Source organism: Lepisosteus oculatus, chromosome 28 (assembly GCF_040954835.1).
Source record: "Lepisosteus oculatus isolate fLepOcu1 chromosome 28, fLepOcu1.hap2, whole genome shotgun sequence".
Classification (NCBI taxonomy): Eukaryota; Metazoa; Chordata; class Actinopteri; order Semionotiformes; family Lepisosteidae; genus Lepisosteus; species Lepisosteus oculatus.
The window spans coordinates 5513085-5537570 of NC_090723.1; the positions used below are offsets into that span (position 1 = coordinate 5513085).

The 24486-nt window shown below is 43.3% G+C and overlaps 2 protein-coding genes across 5 annotated transcripts; one reads left to right on the plus strand and one right to left on the minus strand.

Annotated features, from left to right (window-relative positions):
* Positions 1-1125: 1125 nt before the first annotated feature.
* Positions 1126-5418, minus strand: nkiras2 (NFKB inhibitor interacting Ras-like 2). Of its 3 annotated transcripts, XM_006638214.3 has the most exons (4): positions 5316-5418; positions 4281-4387; positions 3167-3408; positions 1126-2592 (listed from the first exon to the last, which is right to left on the minus strand). In XM_006638214.3, exons 2-4 carry the CDS (start codon positions 4372-4374, stop codon positions 2350-2352), a joined length of 579 nt encoding a protein of 192 aa, XP_006638277.1. In that variant the 5' UTR covers positions 4375-4387; positions 5316-5418; the 3' UTR covers positions 1126-2349. The 3 variants fall into 3 exon arrangements, with proteins under 3 accessions (XP_006638277.1, XP_015217732.1, XP_015217733.1); XM_015362246.2 differs by lacking the exons at positions 4281-4387; positions 5316-5418 and adding an exon at positions 3495-3620; XM_015362247.2 differs by lacking the exons at positions 4281-4387; positions 5316-5418 and adding an exon at positions 3521-3614.
* Positions 5419-6736: 1318 nt separating this feature from the next.
* On the plus strand, positions 6737-24195 carry dnajc7 (DnaJ (Hsp40) homolog, subfamily C, member 7). Of its 2 annotated transcripts, none has more exons than XM_015362220.2 (14): positions 6737-6844; positions 11580-11668; positions 12355-12479; positions 13210-13323; positions 13570-13644; positions 14198-14316; positions 14672-14825; positions 15449-15613; positions 17597-17688; positions 18288-18361; positions 18869-19015; positions 19479-19631; positions 20370-20441; positions 20540-24195. In XM_015362220.2, exons 1-14 carry the CDS (start codon positions 6774-6776, stop codon positions 20575-20577), a joined length of 1488 nt encoding a protein of 495 aa, XP_015217706.1. In that variant the 5' UTR covers positions 6737-6773; the 3' UTR covers positions 20578-24195. The 2 variants fall into 2 exon arrangements, with proteins under 2 accessions (XP_015217706.1, XP_006638278.1); XM_006638215.3 differs by having other exon boundaries at positions 20370-20432.
* The last annotated feature ends 291 nt before the right edge of the window (positions 24196-24486 follow it).

Sequence of the window (24486 nt, forward strand, 5' to 3'; positions counted from 1 at the left end):
CCCAAAATAAAATACTTTCATTTTTATTTTTAAGTGTACGCATACATCAAATGGCTAAAATTCATTCACACTCTAGCTTGCTCAGTATCCTTGGGGACATCTGACATGAGGGCTTTGTTTCTGATATGAATTGATGATAGCTCTGTTTTAGTTCTCCTCTTGGAAAATTGTAAATTGTCTGATTTGCACTGGAAAAATCTAAAATAGAGATGCTCACAAATCCAGTGCAGAAGTGAGTTTCCTGCTTCTAAAACAATGTTATCCAGTAATTTAATGAGGATAATTATTTTTGTAAAGCTACAGCAGGCATCAGCAGCTATGGCTTTGTGGACAGTGCTGTCATCTGGTTCTCTACCAGCCAGGCACCGAATAACTTTATTGGACCCATCGGTTGTTTAACTAGTAAGAGTTAGCAGGCTTTCCAGATCTCTGCTCATTGACCTCTCAGGACTGCCTACAGTACCTGCAGGAATGGGGTCGTAATCCCTTCAGCTACACCTATGATGGCTATATCAAACTGGCTGTTTGTCAAGTCTACCTCTTCTAAGTTTACTGATGTATACTGAACTGCCGTTCATAAAAAATAAGTGATAGTGGTATTAAAGCCAAGACTCTCCAGTGAGTGAGCAATCTTGTCCAGTAGACCAGTAGAGGGCACTGCTCAAGTATAGGTGGACCTCTATGATCCAGGTGTCTCAGATTTAAGCCCAGGTCATGTCACCAACTGACTGTGAACAGGATTCCCCAAGCACATCTAAGTGCATGTCAGTAGCCAAGCTCTACCAAGGGATAATGTGATTAGTCGGCTTTCTTGACCCCCTCTCAGAGGACCCTCCTGCAGGATTCCCTGTGTGCGTTTGCTAAGTTTGCAGCTGAGAGCCGAGAAACCCACAACTGGCTCTTCTTAAACAGGCGCATACAACAAAAAGCACTGGAAAAAAATAATTTAATTTGTACTTCTCATATGTGGGATCTAAATAACATTTCACTGATTTATTGTAACTGTCATGCAGCAGTTAAATTGCAGTTGTATGTGGTATGATTAATCTTTGTGAATGGAAATGCGTGAGTCTGTGGTATATTTTCCCAGAAAAGAAAAACACAAACATCGATCAAGCTCTCTCCCTCTCTCTTTGAAAAGTAGTACGCTGGGTGAATACCTGATTGCCTTTTTTAGTAAAGTGAGCCCAGGGGACAAGTCATATTCCCAGCACTACAAGAGGGTTCAGCACATTCAGTCCAGAGAGAGCAACAGTTGCAGCTGACAGAAACAGTTTTCTTAGACAAAAAAAAGAAAATATACAAAATTAGAAAGTGGTTTTAAATAATCTATTAAAGAAAAAGAGTGTTTATCTAAAGACATAAAAGATGTAAAATGAGAAAACGGTGGAAAACGTTTTTAATGGGATAAAGAATTTCAGGAATTCCTATGTAATTCCTACATTGCTATTGAGCCATCACTCCCTTCTCTGCTTTTAAATAAAAAATACCCCAACAGAAGATTAAACAGAAGATGAGATGCAGAATCACACGTCACACTTATAAAAAAAAATAAATCTACACTTCAAAATCTGCTTAACAAACCTGTGTAACAATTTCCTATTTATTGTTTTGACATAAATGGACATTTTACAACACTTGGGTCCGTTAATGTATAATTTAAAATGCTTCTTAACAGCAATGAGCTGAACAGGAAAGAAGCAACACTGAAAAAGCCCCAAGCGCCAATGGCTATGGAAAAAGTGGTTTGAAATCTGGAATGGTGCCTGGCGTATGAAGCCTAACCACAAACTACTGTTGCCTGATGGACACAAAGGGATCAGGCACTTTGGGAAACAAGCAGAGTGGTTAGAGAAAGCTTAAAACAAGCAACTTAATTGTTAGCAATAAGGGAAACAAATAACTCACTCTTTCTAGTCAGTTTTAAATTATTCAGTCCTTAATCTGCAAAGGGAAATGCTTTTTAGTTTCCTTTCAGATAAAGAAAATAAATGGTTGTGTGGATTTCTAAATAACACAGGTAATACAGGATTTGCCAGAATCCTGTCAAGTGTTGCTTTGGAGCCCTTGCTGTTCCGACACCACAGTGGGATAAACACTTTTGCACACCACCCCATTCACAATTCACAAACTAAGAGATTAATTCACCAAGAAAATAAACAGGAGGGAATTGGGTAAAACACAAAATTTAGTTTTGTTTTGCCAATTGCTTGTACTCAGTTTAGCATTTCCAATGTCCTGTGTCCTGGAAATTACCTTCCTTATCTTGTGTTGTGGTTCTAGAGTTCTGACCCGCTCGCCCCGGCCTCTCCCGAAAGCTCTCAGTCCGGTCCTGCTGGGTCCATGCACTCAGCTGTCCAGGGAGCCACTGCCCTTGTTCTTGTTGCGACTCAGCGGGAAAGTGGACTTGCTCTGCGGCTGGGTCATCTTGCTGGCCAGGTAGACGAAGGGCTCGATCAAGGTGCGCCGGTCCGCCACCGACACCTCCCAGAGCCGCACCTTCTCAGCCTTGGCCCACTGCTGCGCGGCCTCGCTGTCCACTCTCCTCTGGTCCTGCAGGTCGCACTTGTTCCCCAGCACCACAATAGTCACCTGTGGAGAAGCACCATGATAAGGACTGTGGGAGTGGAACCTGTACACTGCTGTGCCTCTCAACAACACACCACTGACCGACGCTACACCCCAGCAGAGCGCACAGAGCCCCGAACATCTCCCTTCATTTCATGTGGCTCAATCAGAACTTCTTACAAGCAGAAAGAGTAAGCAGAATATGTATTATTCAATAATCCTGCTATTGTTATTTATTTATTTATTTTCTCATTTACTCCTGTTCTGAACGTAAGAAATTTCTCAGTTAAGAGGAGGCCTAAATCGTTGACTGACCCAAGGATCTTATCCAGCTGTGACTTGAAGAAAGCCAGAGTACTGTCTTCACCAACAAGGCAGAGGTTTGTGTTCCAGAAACTCAAACCCTTGGCCTGTAAGTGTTTCCTATTAAAAACCTTAAATAAACCTTTGTTTCTGCTGTGTTCTCTGCTTTGTGGTTTTTTTTTTCCTGTTTATCTTGAAGACATACAACTGAAAGCATGAGCATACCAACTGGCTCCCTATGCAAGGGCAAAGCTACTGCATCCATCACATACAAAGGGACAGGTGAGGGTCATACCTCCTTCTTGTCCCTGTGCCTGTCAATGTCCTTCTTGAGGGCCTCCACGCGTCGGAAGGACTCCTTGCTGTCGATGCTGTACACCAGCACAAAGCCATCGGCAAAGGTGTAGTAGTGGCGAGGAAACTCCATGCCCTCCCTCAGCCCGCGGGTGTCGTAGAAGCGCACCTGCTCCCGGACCCCGCGGTCCGTCTCAATGGACCCGATGTAAATATCTTCAAGAGTCTCCATGGGCTCGGAGCCTGCACGGACAGACAGAGTGGTTCTTTCATTGCCGTCGCAATTATTATTATGGTTTTTAGCTACACCCAGCCAGTCTGAAACCTACAGCTGTTTCCGTGTATCGCCACTCACTGCAAAGATTCCTCTACTGTGCACAGGGAGGGATGAGGAAAGGCGGACGAGCTGACCACTCTACAAGAGCCACCATGCCTGACGGCAGGGCTGGTCTGGAGGGGAGGAGAGGCATCTCTCTGTGACATCACAAAGAGTCACAAGAGCTACCCCTGGCATTGCTCTGCCAGTTATGTGACTCCAGTGGTGAGATTTTGGTTACAGTCAGTTGATGATATGATCATTACAGTTACAGGTAATCGCAATGAAAATGAAAACAAAAATCACATTGAAATGTCTTTTCTTTGAACAGGGCACAGAAATATATAGAAAATATGTTTTTGAGGTTCAAGAAAATAATTATTTGGGAATTGCAACAATAGAATGAGTCATTACAGTGAACCTGAAGTTTGATAATAAAGAATATAAGAATATAAAAATGTTTACTAATCATAGGAGACCACTTGGCTCATCTAGCTGCATTACTACTAGGCACAAGGATCTCTTCCGTTTTCCAGAAAGGATCCAGAGGATTAGCTTAAACAAAACTACTGCGAGTCTTAATACTCTCACAACGCATCGTGTAAAAATTGTCTCCTGTTCTTGGTTTTAAATGCTCTTCCCCGGAGTTTTCACCTGTGTCCTCCGGTTTGAGCTCTCGATTTTGAACAAGCCCACTGCGCTGACTTTGTTAATTCCCTGGGGGGTTTTGAAAACTTGATTCAAGGTCCCGAGACAGAATTTGTGAAAATCCCCGACAGACCAGGTCGCGGTTACTTACCGACGACATGGTTGGCGTACAGCACATGTTCCAGCACAGCGGTTTTACCGACGCTGGCCAGTCCGCACACCACGACCTTACAGCTCTTTCCCATAGTCCGCTGGCGTCTACACGATATCAACAAAACAAGAAAAAAAATTTCAACAAAGCCCCATCCTCTCCTTTTTTTCGGATCGGTATGACTTGCTCGTTCTAGATTAGCCATCTGCATTAGCGGTAAACATTGATCTTTTTGTCTCTATTTAAGACCTTTTACACGCGGTTATTGTAAATGTCAAATACACGAGCACTGCGCTAGCTTTCAGCACCGTCTTCAGCATGTCTCCCAGCCTCGATCTACGTAGAAACGGTCACATTTCTTTTCGTTTTCAAGACGATACTGCTATAACGAGACGGGCCCAACCTGTTGAATTTTGAAAAGCTGCCGCCAGTCTCGGAAAAGAGATGTAACACTGCCGGCTTCCACCACAATCTTACATTACACCAGGAACACGGTGCACCACTGTGTAAAGCGGAGTGGCTGTACTTTATTCTCCATTCCTAAACCAGGAATAAGTGGCTTTCTGACAGCGAATGCACGGAACAGCTATCGTCCATTTAATAAGAGCAACTAGACGAGGAGCTACAATACAGAACTGCACACTGCGTTATTTCAGATGGATGTATTTCAGGCGCCGTTGAAAAATACAGTTTTGCAGGCAAGCAGTTCTCTTTATTACATCTTCCTGACTTTTACAACATAAAAGTAAGAGTCAAAACGCTCCCCAGCAAATTTCTCTTGATATTCCCAGAGATTAAATAGTACTGCATAAACCAGTGCAATTAAGTTTAAAAGAGGTTGCATTTATTACATCTTAACTGAAACATCATTTCAGGGTAAAATTTCATCATTTCACAAAAAGTGATGTAAAATAACCACGGCCAAGCTATAAAACACCGCGACGGGGAAAAAAGCGCGCTTACACTCGTTTAAAAACACATTTTAAAAAGGAACAAAAATGCAAAACTATATTAAAATAATTGAAAATACTGTACTGTTAAAGTGCAGAGGCAGACAACCGCGGCGATTTCCTGTTTACAATTTGCGTAGGCACTAACCCAACCCACAGGCTGCGAATCGATGGGCTGGTTACAGGAGCAACCTGGGATCGTAACCAAGAGCGACCCCTGTCGACCGGAGGGCGTTACGATTTCTAGCGGAATTTGTGATTGTGCGCAGGTTATAACAAATCCAATCATTTTTATATATAAGCTTCAATAATAATAATAATAATAATAATAATAACCAGCAGCCGTGTCACCCAGCAACTCACAACTGGCAGCCCACTGAAGCTCAGCAGGTGTGAGCCTGGTCAGTACCTGGATGGGAGACTCCTGGGAAAAACTAAGGCTGCTGCTGGAAGAGGTGTTAGTGGGGCCAGCAGGGGGCGCTCACCCTGAGGTCTGTGTGGGTCCTAAAGCCCCAGTATAGTGATGGGGACACTATACTGAAAAAAGCTGCCATCCATCAGATGAGATGTCAAATCAAGGTCCTGACTTTCTGTGGTCATTAAAAATCCCAGGGCGTTTCTCGAAAAGAGTAGGGGTGTAACCCCAGCGTACTGGCCAAACTTCTCATTGGCCCTTACCAGTCATAGCCTCCTAATAATCCCCATCTCTGAACTGGCTTCATCGCTCTGCTCTCCTCCCCACTGAGAGCTGGTGTGTGGGGAGCGTTCTGGCGCACTATGGCTGCCGTCGCATCATCCAGGTGGGGCTGCACACTGGTGGGGGTGGAGGCGATCCCCATTACCTGTAAAGCGCTTTGAGTGGAGTGTCCAGAAAAGTGCTATATAAGTGTAATTATTATTATTATTATTATTATTATTATTATTATTATTATTACTACACAACAGGTACAAGGCAGGGTCACCCTGGACGGGACACAAGTCCATCACAAGAGACACACAGATACTCGCTCACACCAGGGCCAATTTCCCCAGAAGCCAACAAGTCTGCCAGTACTTCTGTGGCCTGTGGGGGGAAACTGGAGCACCCAGAGGAAACCTACACGAACAGGGGAGAACATACAAACTCCACAGGAACTGAACCCAGGCACCAATGCTAACCACTGTTCTTAAGCGTCGCCTGGAAACCGTTCCTACCCTACGGAATTTCACATTTTATTTTCGTCATGGTTTTCATAGAGTTTTAGTCATGTTTGCCCTGATCTGGTGTCGGTTGGTGACGGCTGTTATGCTGTATTGTTGTGTTGGACTCCGAACACAGCTCCACCGGCGGATAATCAAGTCTGAATCTGAAGGGATGTTGGAGCCTGGCGCCGCCACTGGAGGCGCTGTTTGCGCCTTTTCACGTCGGCGTGTAGCGGCCGTGCGGGCTCGACTCTCTCCCTCCCAAAAAGGAGAGGAAATGGGTCTTTGCCGCAGGCCGCTCTAGCGCTCGGTGATTTCTACGGTTCCCGGAAGTGTCTGTCTTCTCTTCCCCGGCAGTAACATGGACGCTGTTGACTGCGATGTGATCATGGATCCAGAGCCGCAAATAATGAACGAAGAGGAGCTGGCGAGGTACAACGTGGATATTTATTTCAGTCGGTAGTCGCTAGCGCCGTGACGCTCTTGGGGATAGACCGTACATTAACAGATAAGGCTCGTATGTGGTTCTTGAGCCAAGTTTTGCCGGACTGCTTGAGGCCTACACCCTAGGACGCGGGCATGGGGATCCGTCCCGGTGTCTCTTCAGCGAGACCCGGTCAGCCGCCGGGGTTGGAAATCTGCTTTCAGCGGCCGTCTTTTACACAAGAATAAAAACAACGGCGTTGTCTACGCAGTCCGAGATGTAAACAATTATTTGAATAAAACAACAAAGGAAACCCGACATTTCCGCGAAGGTGTTTTGAGTGGCGTTACATAGTCGTCTTGATAAAACGAATCATTTGTTATTAAATAAATCGGATAGTTTTAGGTCAGGTTGTTGTATACGTCTTTGGCAAGTATTGGATTTTCCAGTGCTAGCCGGTCTCGTTTCGTTATAAAAAGGGGGAAATGGGTCACTTTGTGTAATTCGTTCTGTCGTCTCCCACAATATCTGAGTGAAATTACCTGGAGGTGTTGAAGGCCTCAAATACGTTTCTTTAGACGTGTAGCTGGAAATACACATGAAATAAACTCCTCTGGCAAGCGCGGCTGTCTTGACAGTTAATAAGAGCGACAGCACAGAGCGACCGAGTGAGACAACAGTGTTGTTTGTGCGCCCTGCTTGTAGTTGTGCTGTCGTTTGTGTATCAGCGGTGCCTCTTCCTTCTGCGGAGAAGTAATTCACTTTGTTTGAACCCGGAAAGTCGGGTCCCCGAGTAGAATGATCTCTTCCATGTGCTGTCTTCATTTTAGGTAACACGGTAGCAACTGGAATCGCGATATTCCAGTTTGTAGATTGGCATGTTTTTATTGGTGGCATCCGTCGAGTATTTGTTGTAGAGGAGTCATTGAAAGGAATTTCCGGCAACGGGACTTGGGATCTGCAGACTCTTCCTTTATAAACTCCCATACAGTCAATACATTATGACTTTTTTCTAGTTCGGGAACTGTATCAATGGGACACCGCCGTCCTGTCCCAGTAGCTGCACGCCGTGGTTGTCCGGCTGGTCAGCGCAGCGGGCGAGGGACAGCTCCGGGAATGATGAGATGGGGGTGGGGAGTCTGTAGAGGTCGGCTCTCACCAGCCTAAAATCGAAAGCCTGACAGCTGAAACAAAACCGAAACCGATTTTAAGTGGACCTTATTTCCGCTGGCTCCAGGCGGACGTCAGATTGACTGCAGCACACGAATCAACCCGGGAATACAGCGTCACTCCAAAAAAGCACGGAACACCGATCCTGCGCTTAAATCGTTTAAGTAGTTTTTACATTGCGGGTACGAAAAGCAAACCCAGGATCCTCACTGTGGGTGGCGAAGGTGCGCTTCAGAGTCCTTGCCCAATCATACTACCCAGCACTGAGTGAATCGAAGTACCTGAAGAAACGCACTCTGCTCTTTCCCTGTGATATGCTATATTATGGCAGGAAGATGTATTAAGTCACTATGTGTTTCTGTGCATTATTCCTCTTATATGGTATAGATACATGCCTTGGCAATGACTGGCACCGTCCCACTCTGACAGAACGTAATAGATTCTTCTGTCTCGTTTTGTTGTTGTGCTCATACTTGTATTTAGTGTGACATAGGCATAGGAATTGTGCCAACAGGAAAAGCCTGATGGAAAAACATCAATTACAGTTCAAGACGGGAATCCGATCATATCTTCTTTACTCAGTAATCGCTGTGGAACAGAATCAATCAGTAGTGGAATTTAGTGTCTCACTTGTGGCCTTCGGAAACCATAGATCTGGCTCAGGGTCATCCTTTGTTTTTAGGGCTTCCAGGGTTTGTTTCTTTTGTTTGGTGAGGTCTTGCTGCTGTACTGAAAAATGGACAAGCTGGAGGAAGACTTGGGGTAGAGAAGGAGGTGTCAGTTCCAGACTCCATGATGCAAAGAGATCTTCTCAGTGAAGAGATGCTGTGACAAAAGCGACAGATTCGTTATCAGATCAGGGATGTTAGTGTTTCATATATTGCCTCTCCATTTGGAGAAACGTTTCAGAAAGCTTTGCAGTGACATAGTGGTGTCACAAATGGGGCATTTTTTGTTCCAGGCTTCAAGCCAGTGTGAGCCACTGTAGTGTGTGATTTATACAGTGTTTCTCTATTGTAACTGTCATAGAATGCCACTGTTTGCCTTTATTTTTTTTTAAAAGGCAGTGGTTTGGAATTTGGTGTAGTGCTTGAGCACTTGAGTGTTGGTACAACGAGCCTGTATCTTTTGACTCTTCATGCAGAATTATCTATTCATTTCGATTCATATCTATATTCATTACTGTGTAAAGTTAACCAGCCATCCGACACTTCACATGGTGTAAATATAGCTGCACAGCATGGCTTAAGAGGAGCACTTCAATATGGACCTCTAGCACCATTGCACTACAAATAGCTCCTGTAAATTGTGATATGCGGTTCAGTATCTATGCTTGAAAATTATGCTCTCACTTGCATTTCACAGTACTGTCCTTAGAAATCTTATATAATTTGACCTTGGCCTGTCTGAGCTGCATAATACTTGCCCAGGTTTGCTTTGATGTTGCGCAGGGCAGTTTAGAGATAAATAGTTCTGGATCGCTTTAGAGCGAGGTCTCGGTTCTTTCTGTAATGATGCTGCGCCTCTAGATGATGAAGGAGAGTGCGTTTAATTTTCAGCAGTAATCTCAGAGCTTCCTCAGGCTAGCTCGTGACACAGTACAGTGCCAATACAGTGCATGTTTGTTCCAGAGAGGTGACCTATATTTCAATTGATACAGTGCACCAAGGGACTGGTGGCCTGGAAGAAGGAAAAAAAACAGTTATGGATGGAGGGTAGAGTGACTATTGATAGTTTTTGTCTCTGCGGCCTCATCATAACACCTCTTGTAACCGGTGGGGTTAATTCACCAGCCCCTAGAAGCTTCCCCATGACTGATAACACCAGCTGGCCACTCCCCTGACTGGTCCTGCTCTTTCTATGTATAGACCCAGAGAGGGGGGGTAATGCACTGCTCTCCTGCTCTACTGTAATGAGTTTTGTGCCAGGCATGTTTTGGAGTTGATTTGCACATGGGGGAGATTTAAAAGGTGTAGAGCCCTGTAACTGTCAAATTAAATCATGCCAACAGCCAGTTTGTTTTCTTGTCTCCCCAAAATGTGGTGATTTGAAAAAATTAAAAATGAGTAGAGACAAAAAAACTATTTAACCTACAGCCTGTACTGCTCAAACAGGCAGAGTTGGTGCTGTGAGCTTCCTGTGATTTCTAAGGCTACTCCAAAGGCTGAACCAGTCCAGCTTCTCTAATAGGACAACTTAAGTGGCTGGGAAATATGATCGGTAAAATATACTGCTTCCTATTAACGTTGCAGCTCTTTCCTTCTTAGTTTTATTTTAAAATGATCTTGGTGAATAAGGACAGCTGATTTTCAGTGAACTAGTTCTGGTCTGACTGTTTTATGCTTTAGTTTTACAGGTGCATTCAGGAAACATTAAAAAATGATTAGCCTTATAAGCCATTACACTTGGTTGTTTAAAACATTTCTGCATTCGCCTTACACAAGCAAAGATAACCTCATTGTACTCTTAGGCATGCCTTTTATGAGACAGTGAGTCAAAGTAGATTGAGCTGAGATCATGGGTCAGTTGGAGGGACTTAAAATGGTGCCATCCAGTGATAGGGTTAGCTGTAATGCAGCGATAACTGTCCTTTTCCAAGTGTTGCCCAGTTCAGTAATCAGCACTGCCCTTGTGAGCTGGGAAGTGAATGGTTAAGCTTAGAGAAGACGCTGCAATCCTTGATAACTGTGGACACCTGCTTGCTTGGGTGTCCATTAATTTAGCACTTAAAGGTCAGCAGTGGTGCAGATGAATACCGAACTTTACAATCAAAGGAGAACCTCCCATTTTCAACTTGTGGCTTGAGAACAGGGGTCTTTAATTGACTCTATCCTGCACGTTTTGATTGGATTTCAGGTTTAATTTTTTTTTAATATTGTATTAACATCTTAACATCTGCTCTCAACACAAAAAAAAACAACAGCAAAATGCTTGGTGTTCACATTAACACCACTGTGCCGATGTGGTGTCTGGGACAAACTAGCTAAGCCACATTCATTAAGGAAGCTTCTTAGGATTTTTCAACAATAAAAGAATGAGACAGGCATGTCTGTATCCTTTCTTTCTGCCTCTTGATTTGTAAAACCTTTATGAGCTCTGGGCTCGGGGGAACCTTGGCCTTTTCCTAGTGCTAATAGAAGGACATCAGCGCTGTTTCCTTACTTTCCACAGGCCTGTAGGTTGCCTCTTTGAAGCACAACATTGCTAATAGTTTTATTACAGCCTTATGTGAATACATTGTTTTCAGTAGACAGACTTAATATAAATCCATCCATTCATTTTCTAACTACTTCATCCGATTCAGGGTTGTGGGGGACACTATACAGGACAGGCACAAACACAGTGCCCTCATGCACACTCACACCGGGTTCCCAGGTAGCCAGTTAACCTACCAGTATGTCTTTGGACTGTGGGAGGAAACCCATGTGAACATGGGGAGAACATACAAACTCCACACAGATAGCACCCCAGGATTTGAGCTCTGGGTCCCAGTGCTGCAAAGCAGTAATGCTAACCACTGTCCAACTGTGCTGCCTGACTTAATATGGATGCTTTTCTTTTTTGTGACTATAGGGAAGCTGAATGCTTTAAAGAACAAGGAAATGCCTTTTACATCAAGAAGGATTATACTGAAGCATTTAACTACTACACAAAGGCCATAGGTAAGGATGCCTTGGCATTGGTCTTTGATCACGAGGGATTAGGTTTCTCCCCCAGTGACAGGTGGAAACTGCTGTCACGCTGCTCTTTACCGAGTAGAATGATTTTCTCAGGAACAGATTAGCCTGATGGTTTGCAGAGTTTTTAAAGGTGTTGTTCAAGTATAGGGGAAGCAAAAGCAAGGTTGATGTTTCTGTTCATGGGTCCAAAAGGTCTCTTGATGGGAGTTGTCGGATCTTAATTGCTGATTGACAGTTTGTGCCATCTGGCCCTTACTGTTCCCAAGGGTCAGGGAGGGCAGAATTCGCTGGACCAGTCAGGCAGGACCAGTCTCTGCACTGTGTCACAGTGTCCTTTCCTGGCAGTAATCACATTGGGACTGCCTGAACTGAGGCTTTTGTACATGACCAAGGTATCCTAGGCAGCGGAGCTCCCCGTCACTTTAGTCCGCCTCCTTCACAGTGATCGGTGCGGCGAGAAATAAAATTTGCCAGATTTAAAAAAAGATTGTCATAAATGTGATATAGAAGCTGGGGCAGATACAGATATTGAAGTATAAGTTAAGAAAATGTTGCTGAAGAACTGACAGGGTATTTTAAGTAATCCTTGTTCCGCCCAGCTGGTTTTTTTCCTCGCAGGCCTGTGTAAAAGAAACGACGTTAACCCCTGTGTCCGTTTGCCATGGCAGACGCTTGCCCTAAAAACGCCAGCTACTATGGAAACAGAGCCGCCACTCTGATGATGCTCAGCCGGTTCCGGGAGGCCCTGGAAGATGCCCAGCAGGCCGTGCGGCTGGACGACTCCTTCGTCAAGGTATGCAAGAGGGCATCGCGCGGGCCACTGGAGGCGGGCACCCCCGGCACCTGCGGCTGCAGGGCTTTTATTTTGCCCGACCCTTTTATTTCCAGATCGCCCTGTCAGCGTGTGTGCACTAACAAGAGCCCTTGATGCAGCACGAGCACCTTCTGAATTCTTAGGGTTTTCAGTTGGTGTGGAGTTTTGTGGCTGCACTGATAAGGACCATTGAGTGCAACTGGAAAGTGACATTCTTTGGGGACTACAATTCAAATGCCAGAAAGAAATACAGGTGGCACAAGGAACTGTCCTAATATTGTCGAGACAATTTAAATTTGTTGTTAAATGCCTGAGTTCAGTTCCTTTTAATCAATTCCTTCTTAGCTGAAAGTGCACTTCAGTGTTGTTGTGCTCTAGACATCTAAAGGTTATCACACATCTCTGTCTTATGTAATTTCATGAGTGAGATATAGTTCTGTATGCATCATGGATCATAATTTTCTTGTAGACTATTATTCCGCTTTCATCTCCATTCTGAGTGATTTAGAGATCAGTTTACTTTGTGTAGGAATATATGGGGTAATGCCTGGCATTTATTCTTCTGTGCCGTAGCTTAGTAATAATGTGGCTTTTTAATTTACATTGTGTTAACCTTTAATTACTTTCAATGTAATTACGTTTAATTAACCTTTTATAAAAGGTCTTTCCCCCCTTTCTATTTCTTGCACGTGTTCCGCATGGGTTGTAGGGACATCTCAGAGAAGGGAAGTGCCACCTGTCCCTGGGTAACGCCATGGCAGCCAGACGCTGCTTCCAGAAGGTTCTAGAACTGGAGCCAGACAACAGCCAGGCTCAGCAAGAGGTGAGTCCAGGACCAGCTCCCTGTAAACTACTGGAATCCCATCTGGCAATTTGGAATTGGTTGCAGATCCTAAAACCTTTGTGAGAGTTGAAGCAGCTTGCAGTACATTACAGTTACAATGCTAGTTTAGATTGTGCATTACTGCAATAAACTAGGCAAAAATCACAGAGTATATTCACTGGTGTTGAAGTTTAGGTGTAAAGACAAATTGTTGTCAATTTTCATGATTGCCTTCCAACTTTGCAGCTGAAAAATGCAGACGCAGTGCTGGAATATGAGAAGATGGCAGAGTTTGACTTTGAGAAAAGGGATTTCAGGAAGGTACGTGTCATCCCTGACTCACCGTGCCTTGGATCTACTTTTAGAAAGCAAATGGAGGAGTTTGAGGGTCCTGTGCTGAAGTAAAGATCTTTGCATGCTTATGAAGTAGAGTACTTTTTTCACACAAATTAAAGTTCTGCCTACAGAGCTCGTGCAGGGATTACAAGGGTAATGTTTTTCTTCTGTTAAAACTAGTTATTGGGAAAAGTGCAATGTACTAGTAAGGCCTCATTTAGAATTGTGCACAGTTTTGGTCACCGTGTTATAAAACATATATTGCTGAACTGGAATAGGTCAAGAGCAACTGAGGGGTGCCCTACTCTCGCAAGCTACAGGTACTGAACCTTTTTAGTCTTGACGGAGAAGACTGAGGGTAACTGACACAAGTGTTCAGCATCCTCAAAGGCAATGATAAAGTCAACCCAGTGGACAGTGAAACATGAGCCACAGGACACAAGAGGAAGCTGTGTTTTATTCCTTCCATTCGAGCAGCTGCTGAAGATCTCCATGTTTGCACATGTAATAAGACTGTTCTCCCACTGGTTGTCTGCAGGTGGTGTTTTGTATGGACCGTGCCTTGGAATATGCCCCCGTGTGTCACCGCTTCAAAATCCTGAAAGCAGAGTGCCTGGCCTTGCTGGGGCGCTACCCTGAAGCCCAGTCTGTAGCCAGGTGGGGGTTATGGGAGTCTGCTTACCGCACAGGAGAAGTCTGACGCCACATGATCTGACTGGTGATCCCTTCACATTACAAGAGGGCAGTGTTAGTGAGCAAAAAGACGTTTCATTCAGGGAAAATTTCCTTAGATTTCTCCCATCCAGGTACTGCCCAGGCCCGCACCTGCTTAGCTTCAGTGGGTTGTCAGTTGTGAGTGGCAGGGTGATATGGCTGCTGGCATATGTTGATTGTATGTTATCGAGATGTTGGTATGGTACATTGATGCTTTTGAGTCTTTCGCACGCCTTTTCATTCCAGTCTGCTTCTGTGCTGCTCGGCCGCGTCTCAGCTCTCGTCTTTTCTCTCCCAGCGATATCTTGCGGCTGGACTCCACGAATGGCGACGCGCTGTACGTGCGCGGCCTGTGCCTCTACTACGAGGACTGCATCGACAAGGCCGTCCAGTTCTTCGTGCAGGCTCTGCGCATGGCCCCCGATCACGAGAAGGCGCGGCTGGCGTGCCGAGTGCGTATGAAAGCAGCTCCCGTCTTCCTCACAGCCTTGACATAGTTCATTTGATGTGGCTGTAGAGAATTGCTTGGTTTACGGTTTTTGAAGAATCACCTTTTTTATTTTTCTGTCCTTTAAAAGTAAATTACAGGGATGTACAGTACCAATCACGGTAGAGTGCCTGTTACTAAATGAGCCTGATCTTTTTAAAGTTAAATATTCTAGTGCTAAGTTGTGGTATTACAGCCACATAACACTTGTTTATATCTGTTTAAAATGATGTGATTTGTGTGCCTGCTTCATGCATTGAAGTGGACCTTGCCTAAAACAAGGCTACTCACTAATACATAATTGTTTATGATGTATATGAAGTGTTTGCTAAATTATGCTTAATGTATCAGTGATTCCTCTTCTGTTTACCAACTAGCTCATTGTCTTAATATTTTAGGAGAGCAAGTGCATGTAAGATATAAAACATGGTCAGCAGTCTAATTCTAATTTCAGTTGAGATTGTGAACTAATCATTTGAAAATATGAGTTATGAGAAATGCAAAGTCTTTGACTGGTATAAGTTTGTGATGTGTTTGAAAGCCGTCCTGATCACGGTGATGTTTCTGACTGTGCCTTCCCCTCTTCAGAATGCCAAGGCGCTGAAAGCGAAGAAGGAGGAAGGGAACAAAGCCTTCAAGGATGGGAACTACGAGGTGGCCTACGAGCTTTACTCTGAGGCACTACAAATAGACCCCAACAACATCAAGACCAACGCCAAGCTCTACTGCAACAGGGGCACTGTGGGCTCAAAGGTATGGCGGCACTCCACAGAAACTGTCTTTAGCGGAACAGCGCTGACTGAAATCAGACTTGCACCCTCTAATAGGATTTAAAAAAACTCCAGTCCTATGCCATCAACCTCTGGGTTTGTGATTTGTTTCTTACTGCTGGTTTCCAGTTGTGATCTACGTGGGGCTAGATACTTGCACAAATCTTAAATTTAATTTTAAAACATTAAAAAGGACGTTCTGTAATTATGGAAGGGGTATCCTGCATCAAAACACCAGTGAAAGTCTGTTGTGTGCTGTTAATTAAATGACTCTTAAGGTTGCTCCCTTTGGTTCAACTCTACCTGGTACACAGTTTGGTTTTTATTTCAAATTAGTTGTAGGTCAGATTCTGAACATGATTACTTTGGATGATGCTTTTATCCAACATGCATCCATTCACACACCTGGGCATTTTGCAGGAACAGTTTGGTTAAAGCACCTTGCTTGAGAACACGACAGCACCTGGAATTTGAACCCAGAGCCTGCCACTTAAGAGAGCAGTGCCCTGACTACTGTTCCACTTGGAGTATTGGCAAAGCAATTAAAAGAAATGCTATTAGAAAAACAGCCAGAATCTGAGTGCTGGTCCTTCAGTCCAAGTTGGAAAAAGTGCTTGACAAAGGGAGGTCTTCTGGCTTTTAGGTCTACAGCTGCTGGAGTGGGCTGATGTTAATGACTGATGTAATTTGGCTAAGCTCCTTTGCATCACTTAACAGGCTTTCCATAATGAGCTTTCCCTGTGATGTACTGGTGTCTACCCCTGCTCTTGCCTTAATTAACTTCATTATAGCAGGGGGTTCCATGTGGCTCACTCAGAGCATGAGATCCAGATGCTAAAACTTCTGGCCTGGGTTATGCCACTAGCCAGCTGTGACAAGGATTCCCTAAAAGGAGGGGCACAGTTGGCAGACTATCGCTAGAGAATAGGAGGAATATGATCCATCTTCAAGGACTCTCAATGTCTAGCAAAACAGAGTCCCCTGTTACTTCTCTGGCCTTCTTTCTCATTAGTGAGATGTGCTGCTCCTCCCATCATTGGTAACTCTCCCGGCAAGCTCCAGAGTCAGCAGTGTGTCAAAAGATGAATGGTTTGATGGGTGGGATGGATTCGAGGAGCATGTCATACCTTCCTTCTTAGAATTACTGACATAAAGAAGCAGTTGGCTTATTACAAATCAACCTGGTATAAAAGGAAAGGATGCAAAACAATCTTATGAAGATTTCTTTCTTTGGGCCATACCTAGAGAGAAATCCGCGAAGCCAGCATCAGCATGTGGCATTAATGCACCCTTCGTTATCCTCTTTTAATCTAAGCAATGTCAGTGCCTAGAATGTCCAGGGTTCTTAAGAGAAAGTGGCTCAGGTATCACAGAGTGGATGTGTAATTAAAGTGAAGAGTCAACTTAACTGTGTTTCTCCTTTTGAGTTTAAGAAATAGTTGTACGTATACATTTGTTTATTCTTACGGCGATAGTTGCCAGATGACTTGTTCTTTCATGCATCGGGTGCTGACTTTTTCTGCTGCTCGTCTGTGATTGGCACAGTAGTCTGTGCTGAGGCAAAAGGCAGCAGAACACAGCTTGTCCTCAAACATGCACATTTCAGTCATGTTTTTCCAATTAAATATTCCGGTTTGCTCATGTTGCCCTTTTCACTGTGCTCTCTTTTTCATTGTGGCTGTTCTTTTTTTCTGCTGAAATCACTGCTTCTGGAGAAAATGCTGAATCTGCCTTTTGGCTCAGGTTTCCTCATTCCCTCTAAAAACACATCGGAGATCTGTGAAACTGCTTGCTCCAGTTCTAAATTTTTAGAACTCGGCATCTTTTTTTTAATTGTTTTCCACCAAGTTCAGGTACGGCTTCAGGGCACAGGAAATATCTGAAGGCTGTTTCCAAACTGAGGCATCACCTTTTGGTATCCCGTAGCTCCCCAAATATTAAATTACTTTTTTTCTCCCCTCCACAGTTGAATAAAATAGAGCAATCAATAGAAGACTGCACAAATGCTATAAAACTGGACGAAACTTACATCAAAGCATACTTACGGAGAGCACAATGGTAAGAGAGCTTTATGTTGTTTTAAGGTTGGTATCCCCAAAAATGTTTCCACTTTCCTCATCACACTGATGCATTGGCAGTGGCTGATGAGCTTGGCATGTCCCCACAACCTTCATGCCAGTATGCAGAAAGCAGCGCTGTCGAAGGTTTTTTTTCCCTGCAAGGGCTCACAACGATCCATGTGCAGTTTGTCATGCTGCGGGCTCTGTGGCATGGATCTGGAGTGTTGGCAGTGATTGGCAGGCCGATGCAGGGCCAGTGCCTCCCTCTCTGAGACCTCTCTGTGCCCTGACAGGCCCCCGAGCAGGGGAAAGCCATTGTTGGGTCAAGCATGTTTTCGACATCAACATGGACGTTACGTTCTGGATAGGACTCTCCCTGCCATTGGTTTTAGTTTCAGGTTAAAAAACTGGTGATGAACATCCGATGACATGAAGGTCACAGGGATCAGGGTTGGGGCAACTTGAGTTCCAGGCTCTTCATCATCTCCATTCATGTGGAAAAACAGAGGCAAACATCTGGATGGGACACCTGAAATTTTGGGGGAAATAAAGCCAGGAATACACATCGCTGAAGGTTTTTTCCCTCCTGTTTTACAGTTACATGGACACCGAGCAATATGAGGAAGCTGTGCGAGATTATGAAAAAGTCTATCAGACAGAGAAAACAAAAGGTATATTTTTTTATTTGATAAGCAGTGATAAACTGAGCTTTCTGCCACGGACCATGCTTGTTCAAAATATAAATTGATTTCAGATTGTTTGGGTTGCACGATGGACCAGAAGGTCTCCTCTCAATTCTGTTTCTTATGCAGCCTTCTGTTACATTTAAGTGGGAAAAAATCTTATTTGAAAATGTTGCTTCTCATCTTCCCACTTCTTGGCATTTACAGTATGATCTTCTGTACTTCAGAGTGCCACCTGCTGGTTTGCTTTGCTAGCTTGATTCTGTATTTACAGAGGATGAGTTTGTGACACTTTCTGGATTTGAGATGTATCAAAATATCAGTGGCAGCAACATTCTTACTAACCTGAAGGCTTACATGCACATAGATTGACTAAATTGTGTACTGCCACTGGTATTGCGCCAATAAGCGCAATACTCATGAATATTCAGAGGTACGGTCAATACCAGAATTTTTTAAACTGTGCATGCTGAAACATCCTTTCTTCTCTCGCAGAACACAAGATTCTACTCAAGACAGCTCAGCTGGAACTGAAGAAAAGCAAGCGAAAAGATTACTATAAAGTCCTGGGAGTGGACAAGAACGCCACGGAAGATGAAATCAAAAAGGCATACCGAAAACGAGCGCTTATGCACCACCCAGGTAAGGGCAGTGGAGTCAGTGCTCCACACGGGACATAAGTCATCAATTTGTTTTTTAAATCACTATAAGATTCAACTGTGCTTTGTAAAGTTTCCCTGCTAAGTTTCTAGATGTTAGATCTGCATAATTTGCTGCAAGATCGTGTTTGGCCCAATACCACATTGTCTCTTTCATCATGTGGGCCTCCTTTGCTGCTGTGGCCTGCAGCTTAGATACCAAATCCTGTTTCTCCCCATTAAAGACACTCAGCTGTTTTTTTTCTTTCCTTCCACCAGTGTCCGGGCTTTTTCTAAGAAACAGCCGTATGAGATCTTTAGCCTATACTACCAGGCGAAACGGGCGAAATTAGGCGTCGTGGCCACCTCTTGTTTGTAGCGTTTCTTATCTCCGCATGGTTGTGCTAGAACCTGCTGCCACCCACATAAGAAGTTTCCTTCTTTACGACCCTTTTCTCCCGGCTCAGATCGCCACAGCGGAGCCAGCCCCGAGGTGCAGAAGGAGGAGGAGAAGAAGTTCAAGGAGGTGGGAGAAGCCTTCACCGTCCTCTCGGACCCCAAGAAGAAGGCCAGATACGACAGCGGTCAGGACCTGGACGATGATGGCATGAACATGGGAGGTCAGTCTCCGTCTCCCAGCCCTGAGCGCCGCTGGGCTTTCTGGGTTTCCATTCCCAATTAATGTTTCCTTCATTGATCAGAGATGAGCAATCCTGGTCCTGGAGAGCCACAGCTCACCAGCGTTTGTGAGTTACCATTATATTACCATTGTATTATATTACTTGCCAAGGGGGCCAGCTGACCTGCTTGGCAGATAACTGGATTAATAAGGAAATTGTATTACAGCTTAAGAGTGCCCTGCAACCTTGGAGGTCCTTGTTAGTAAGAATATTTAAAATTAAGTTCATCAAAAGCATATAGTTTTACGAGTCTTTTTTTGATTACTAATTAAGAGTGTCCTAGACATCCTGCTGGGTTGTGGCTGACCAGGAGCATTTGCTTCCTTGGAAATGTTTTATGATATTACTGCACTTGCTTTCAATTTTCGTTTTATGATGAAATCTCGAGAATTGTCCGCTTCAGCGTGGTTTCAAATATGTGGTGAGATTCTGTTATATCCTTGATCAAAGTCTTTCGCTCAAGTTGCAGTAGTGAAATATTGTGCTGTTGAAACAATTATTCTCATTTATTACTGTAAATTTATTCTTGCTTCTTAGGCTAAATAGAGCATAGTTGCATTATTTATTATCAATAATGATAATATTACATGCCATTAAGGCACTGTGTAGAGTTTTCCCATTAGAAGCAGTCTTTTCCTAAGCATAAGAGTCCAATTTTTTCTGATCTGTCTTTTTCAGATTTCGATGCCAACAACATCTTTAAGGCATTCTTCGGTGGTCCGGGGGGTTTCAGCTTTGAAGGTAATTCAAGTATGTATGAGCTGCGAGATAGCCGCCTTTACCTTTTGAAGGGAAAGCCGAAGGAATGTTTTTTAAATTATTCCTTTTTTTTCTTATCTTCCCTATAGCATCTGGACCCGGGAATTTCTTCTTCCAGTTTGGGTAAAGGGTGGAGGCCAGCAACACGTTCGCCAAGCTCTGTCATGGACATCACTGAAACGGACTCATGTTCCCTCCCTGTTTTTAATGTTCCAGTAGTTTCTGTTTTCAGTTGGATACCTCTCTATTTATGCTCACATGTGACGAAAGTTAAATCACCTTGTGGATAGATAACGGAAGAAACATAAGACTGCCTCTTTTTTTTTTAATCGTATATTCCTGGAACGTAATGGTTCTTAAAAAAAACGTAGTCACTGTAATTGGTGCATGGTTCTTAGATTGGATTAATGTTCCTCTGAAACTGAAATGCAGGAGGGCACTTTGTGCTCGACCGTTCTTTAAAAACCAGAGACCAGACATTTCTGAATACATTGTACATTTAATGGTATGCCCTGTCCCCCTCCCCCCCCAAAAATGGAGAAACTTTAGCTTCATGCATCACAGTAGGACTCCTGCTGGAGATGGAGCGTAGCTGCAGGTGGCCTCTGCTTTGTCTTGCTTCAGAGACTGTTGATGTTGTGGGTAGTCCGGAGCAGGGATTTCACCTGAGTGGAAAACCTTTCGCAGTCCCAAGACAGAGCAGCTGGGAAGAAACCTAGAATAAAGCATGTGAAAACAAAAAAAAAACCACACACAAAACATACTTGAATCCTGTTCTACCTTTCTCTTTGCCATTTAGGTTGTATTCACAAAGTATCGGTATTCCTTTTATCACATTTGAAACTGCAGTGATTGTTGTTGGTTTTTTTTTAGAAATGACCGAGTCTTTTCCATGTGAAGGAAGGGGTGAGAGAACTGTCCTAAACTCCATGCGAAATACTTTGTGAATACACCCCTTTTGAGTCTCATGTTAGGAACAAATAATGTGCTTTTGAAATATGCTGAGGTAATGGAGTAAACATCTAAACACTGCATTATGCTGCTGATGCTAGCCGGTTCAGTGGCTAGTTCATTGGTCATCCAATCTTCATTGGCTTCAGTGTGCTGTTTGCCAGTCGATCATTGGTGCATTCATTGTACATTTTACTGGAATGTAAAGTGTCTATTTGTGTTGATAGCTGAAGAAATTTTTTATATAATATTTATTGTAATTTCACAAGCCGTGGCCTCATTCCCAATCGTACGGGTTGTCTTTGTGGCAAATCGATCTTAGAGAACTGTGCAGAGGCTTCAAAAGGCGGGGACTCGACATGACCTCCACGTCTCTTGCATGGAAAAAGTCATTGGATTATGAATTAATTTTCGTCGTAAATTTGTAAATAAAGTTAGCCTCTCTTTTCCTTTCGTTTTTATAAGTCGAGGTATGGTTTTTCCCCCCCCCCATTCTCAAAGCTTCTCACCCTGAAATTTGATCCATTGAACAGGCGAGACCGAAGAAACCCAGAATCCTTCACTCCTCGCTGATGTATTTTGTTAACTTTGCTGGCCTGTTTTTCTTGACCTTGAATGGAGTTATTGCCAAAGGTACCAGCACTGCAAAACTCAGGCATGTGCTCGCAGTGCATTGCATTGATGCCTCTTGAGGGGGCTGATTAATTTTAGTTGGCTAACTACCTGCAATGGTAAGCATGGATTGTTTTTGGTTCTTTACTCGGAGAAGAATGAAACTGCAGTGTGAACGTGTTTGGTAGTCTTGGGTCCATACAGAGAAACCTTTGACCCTCGGCCCGGGCCTCCCCTCACCCTCGCCCTGATCTGCATGTGATCAGCTCCTGTCATTGCCAGGCACTGTTCTTGCTGTTGGCAAACAGTTAAATCTCAAATATTATTCTGTCTGGCCCCAGTCAGGAGTGGTGTGTATGAATGTGAGTATTTGCACTTACTTTTGTATCTAAAGAAAATGCTTTGGTCAAATGTCATGTTCTAGTAATCCCAATAACATAAAGGCTCTGAACCCCTTAAAATATATTTTGCCTTCATTCATGCCTTTGTAATGACAGCCCCTCAGGAGACTTGATGACCACATGTTATAATGTCAAATCCTTTCAGAGACCTCTGTTATGGTGCACATTCACTCTCCTATGTGTTAATTCTGCTCAGCGATCCAAGTGAAGATGCAATGGGGGAGTATGAGCAAGCGTTTTTTTTTAATTCTTTGTTTTTACAAGGCCTGGTCCCTTTTCTTAATTTCAGCAGCTGCAGTGTATCTCAATTTGAATTATTAAACAACATTCTGTGTTGACCTGATGTATGCATAACCATTTTTCAATTGAATATGCCACCGGAGTAATATAGAGGGATGTCTATAGTAATCTTTTTTTTGTTTATAGATATTAAATATGCATCTTTTATCTCTCAAATGCTCTTCCTTTTTTTCCATAGGATAGTGAATGCAATACTGAATGGTATATAGTGTAAGCAGCAGTTTCGTACAAACAGGCGTACAGTATTTTAAAAATGCAAATCTGAATCTGATAATACTAGACTACATTAACAGTAAGTCACATTTTATCACCTCAGAGTATAATTACCCAATCACATGTTTTATTACAAAAAAGCAGTAGGTTATCATAGTAAGTGTGCTTCCCCCACAGGCAACATTTATTATAAGAGATAGGCTATCATATGTTGTAATTGAAATGTTTAAACATTTGTATCTTTATATTCGTACTTTACAAACTCTTTAATTATTTTAACAGGCAAGGGTTTTATGATTGCTGTTGTTTTATGTAACGGCCTCCAAATATTGAATTAAGGTGATATCATGTTAAATATTTTAGAAATTAGTAAAAAGTTATTGAAATTCCTCAAGTAGGATCTTTGTTATACTGAACATTTTAGTGGAACACTTCCCACTTTAAAAGGTTCTGGCCTTTCATTTTTAAAATTACGATCTTTAAGGACTGTACCCCAGTACTGTTGTGTATTTAAAACGTTGTGTTGGCATTAAAGTGACGTTTGTAATAAATGTTAGAGTACAGAGTGCTATATCACGTAGTGTTTGTAAATGACTGTGTCGTAAACGACGTGATTATGATGAAGAAAAAGTAAAAATACGTTAATGCACTTTAGAAAACATTAACTTGCAATTGCAATGCTGCTGCGTAACTACCCATAGTCTTTAAAACAGGAAAGACTGAGATTTTAATTATCAGCCAGTTATTTCGTAATGGTCACCTACAATCTGTTGTGCTAGCAGTGGGCATGTTTTCATTAACACTATGCTATTATCACATCTCCACAGGAGTGTTGGAATGTGGTTTGCAGATTCTGTTACTGATGAGTCAGTGGCTTATGCAGCCTCCAGGTATTTCTGATGCAAAGATCCCTCCAGTGACCAGCAGTTGTCAGTGCGGTACCATGGCCTCTTTTTCAAGCCATGTGGTTACTGCTCCAGGAGAGGGGTGCATTTTTCCTATTAATTCTTTAATAGTTAATAACCATATTCAAACTGATATTATCAGCTACAGAATTTGAAAAGGTCCGTCGATATTGAATGATGGAAGTAGAGCACCTGAAGTTAGTTGTTTGAATATGTCTGTTAGACCTTAAATGTTCTCCATTCTGCTGGCATGCTCGGCGCAAAATTCATCTCCTGATGCAAAAGCAAACCACGGGGGTTTGATATTTGAAGGCTGTATGTATATAATGCACACTTATTAAATCAACTCCACTGTACCAGCAATGTTGGCTCGTGTAGCAGTTTATGGGATGTAGTAGTTCAGGTGGGGAGCTGCGTCAGCATGCGTAGGCTGCAAAGGAACAAGTAATGGGTTTATTCCATGCTGAAAAAAAGAAGAAAGAAAACACGTTTCGGCCGTGGAGCCTTCTTCAGGTGTGGATGACCTGAAGTGATGAGTTTATGACATGTATCACTATGGTTTAAGAAGAACCCGCACTCACCCCCAAACTGTTTATGTAGTTAGTAGTATTATAAAAATCTCATAGTTTGAGCTCTGAATGCTGTGTGAATCTG

Bases quoted from the DNA above. Each gene is read 5' to 3' on its own strand.
- nkiras2 (XM_006638214.3), bottom strand. From the start codon at position 4,374: ATGGGAAAGAGCTGTAAGGTCGTGGTGTGCGGACTGGCCAGCGTCGGT. The intron at 3,409-4,280 runs GTAAGTAACCGC...CTGTCCGTGCAG, and splicing joins GTACGCCAACCATGTCGTCG to GCTCCGAGCCCATGGAGACT. The intron at 2,593-3,166 runs GTATGACCCTCA...GCTTCTCCACAG, and splicing joins GGCACAGGGACAAGAAGGAG to GTGACTATTGTGGTGCTGGG.
- dnajc7 (XM_015362220.2), top strand. From the start codon at position 6,774: ATGGACGCTGTTGACTGCGATGTGATCATGGATCCAGAGCCGCAAATA. The intron at 13,324-13,569 runs GTGAGTCCAGGA...CCAACTTTGCAG, and splicing joins ACAGCCAGGCTCAGCAAGAG to CTGAAAAATGCAGACGCAGT. The intron at 14,317-14,671 runs GTGGGGGTTATG...TTTCTCTCCCAG, and splicing joins GAAGCCCAGTCTGTAGCCAG to CGATATCTTGCGGCTGGACT.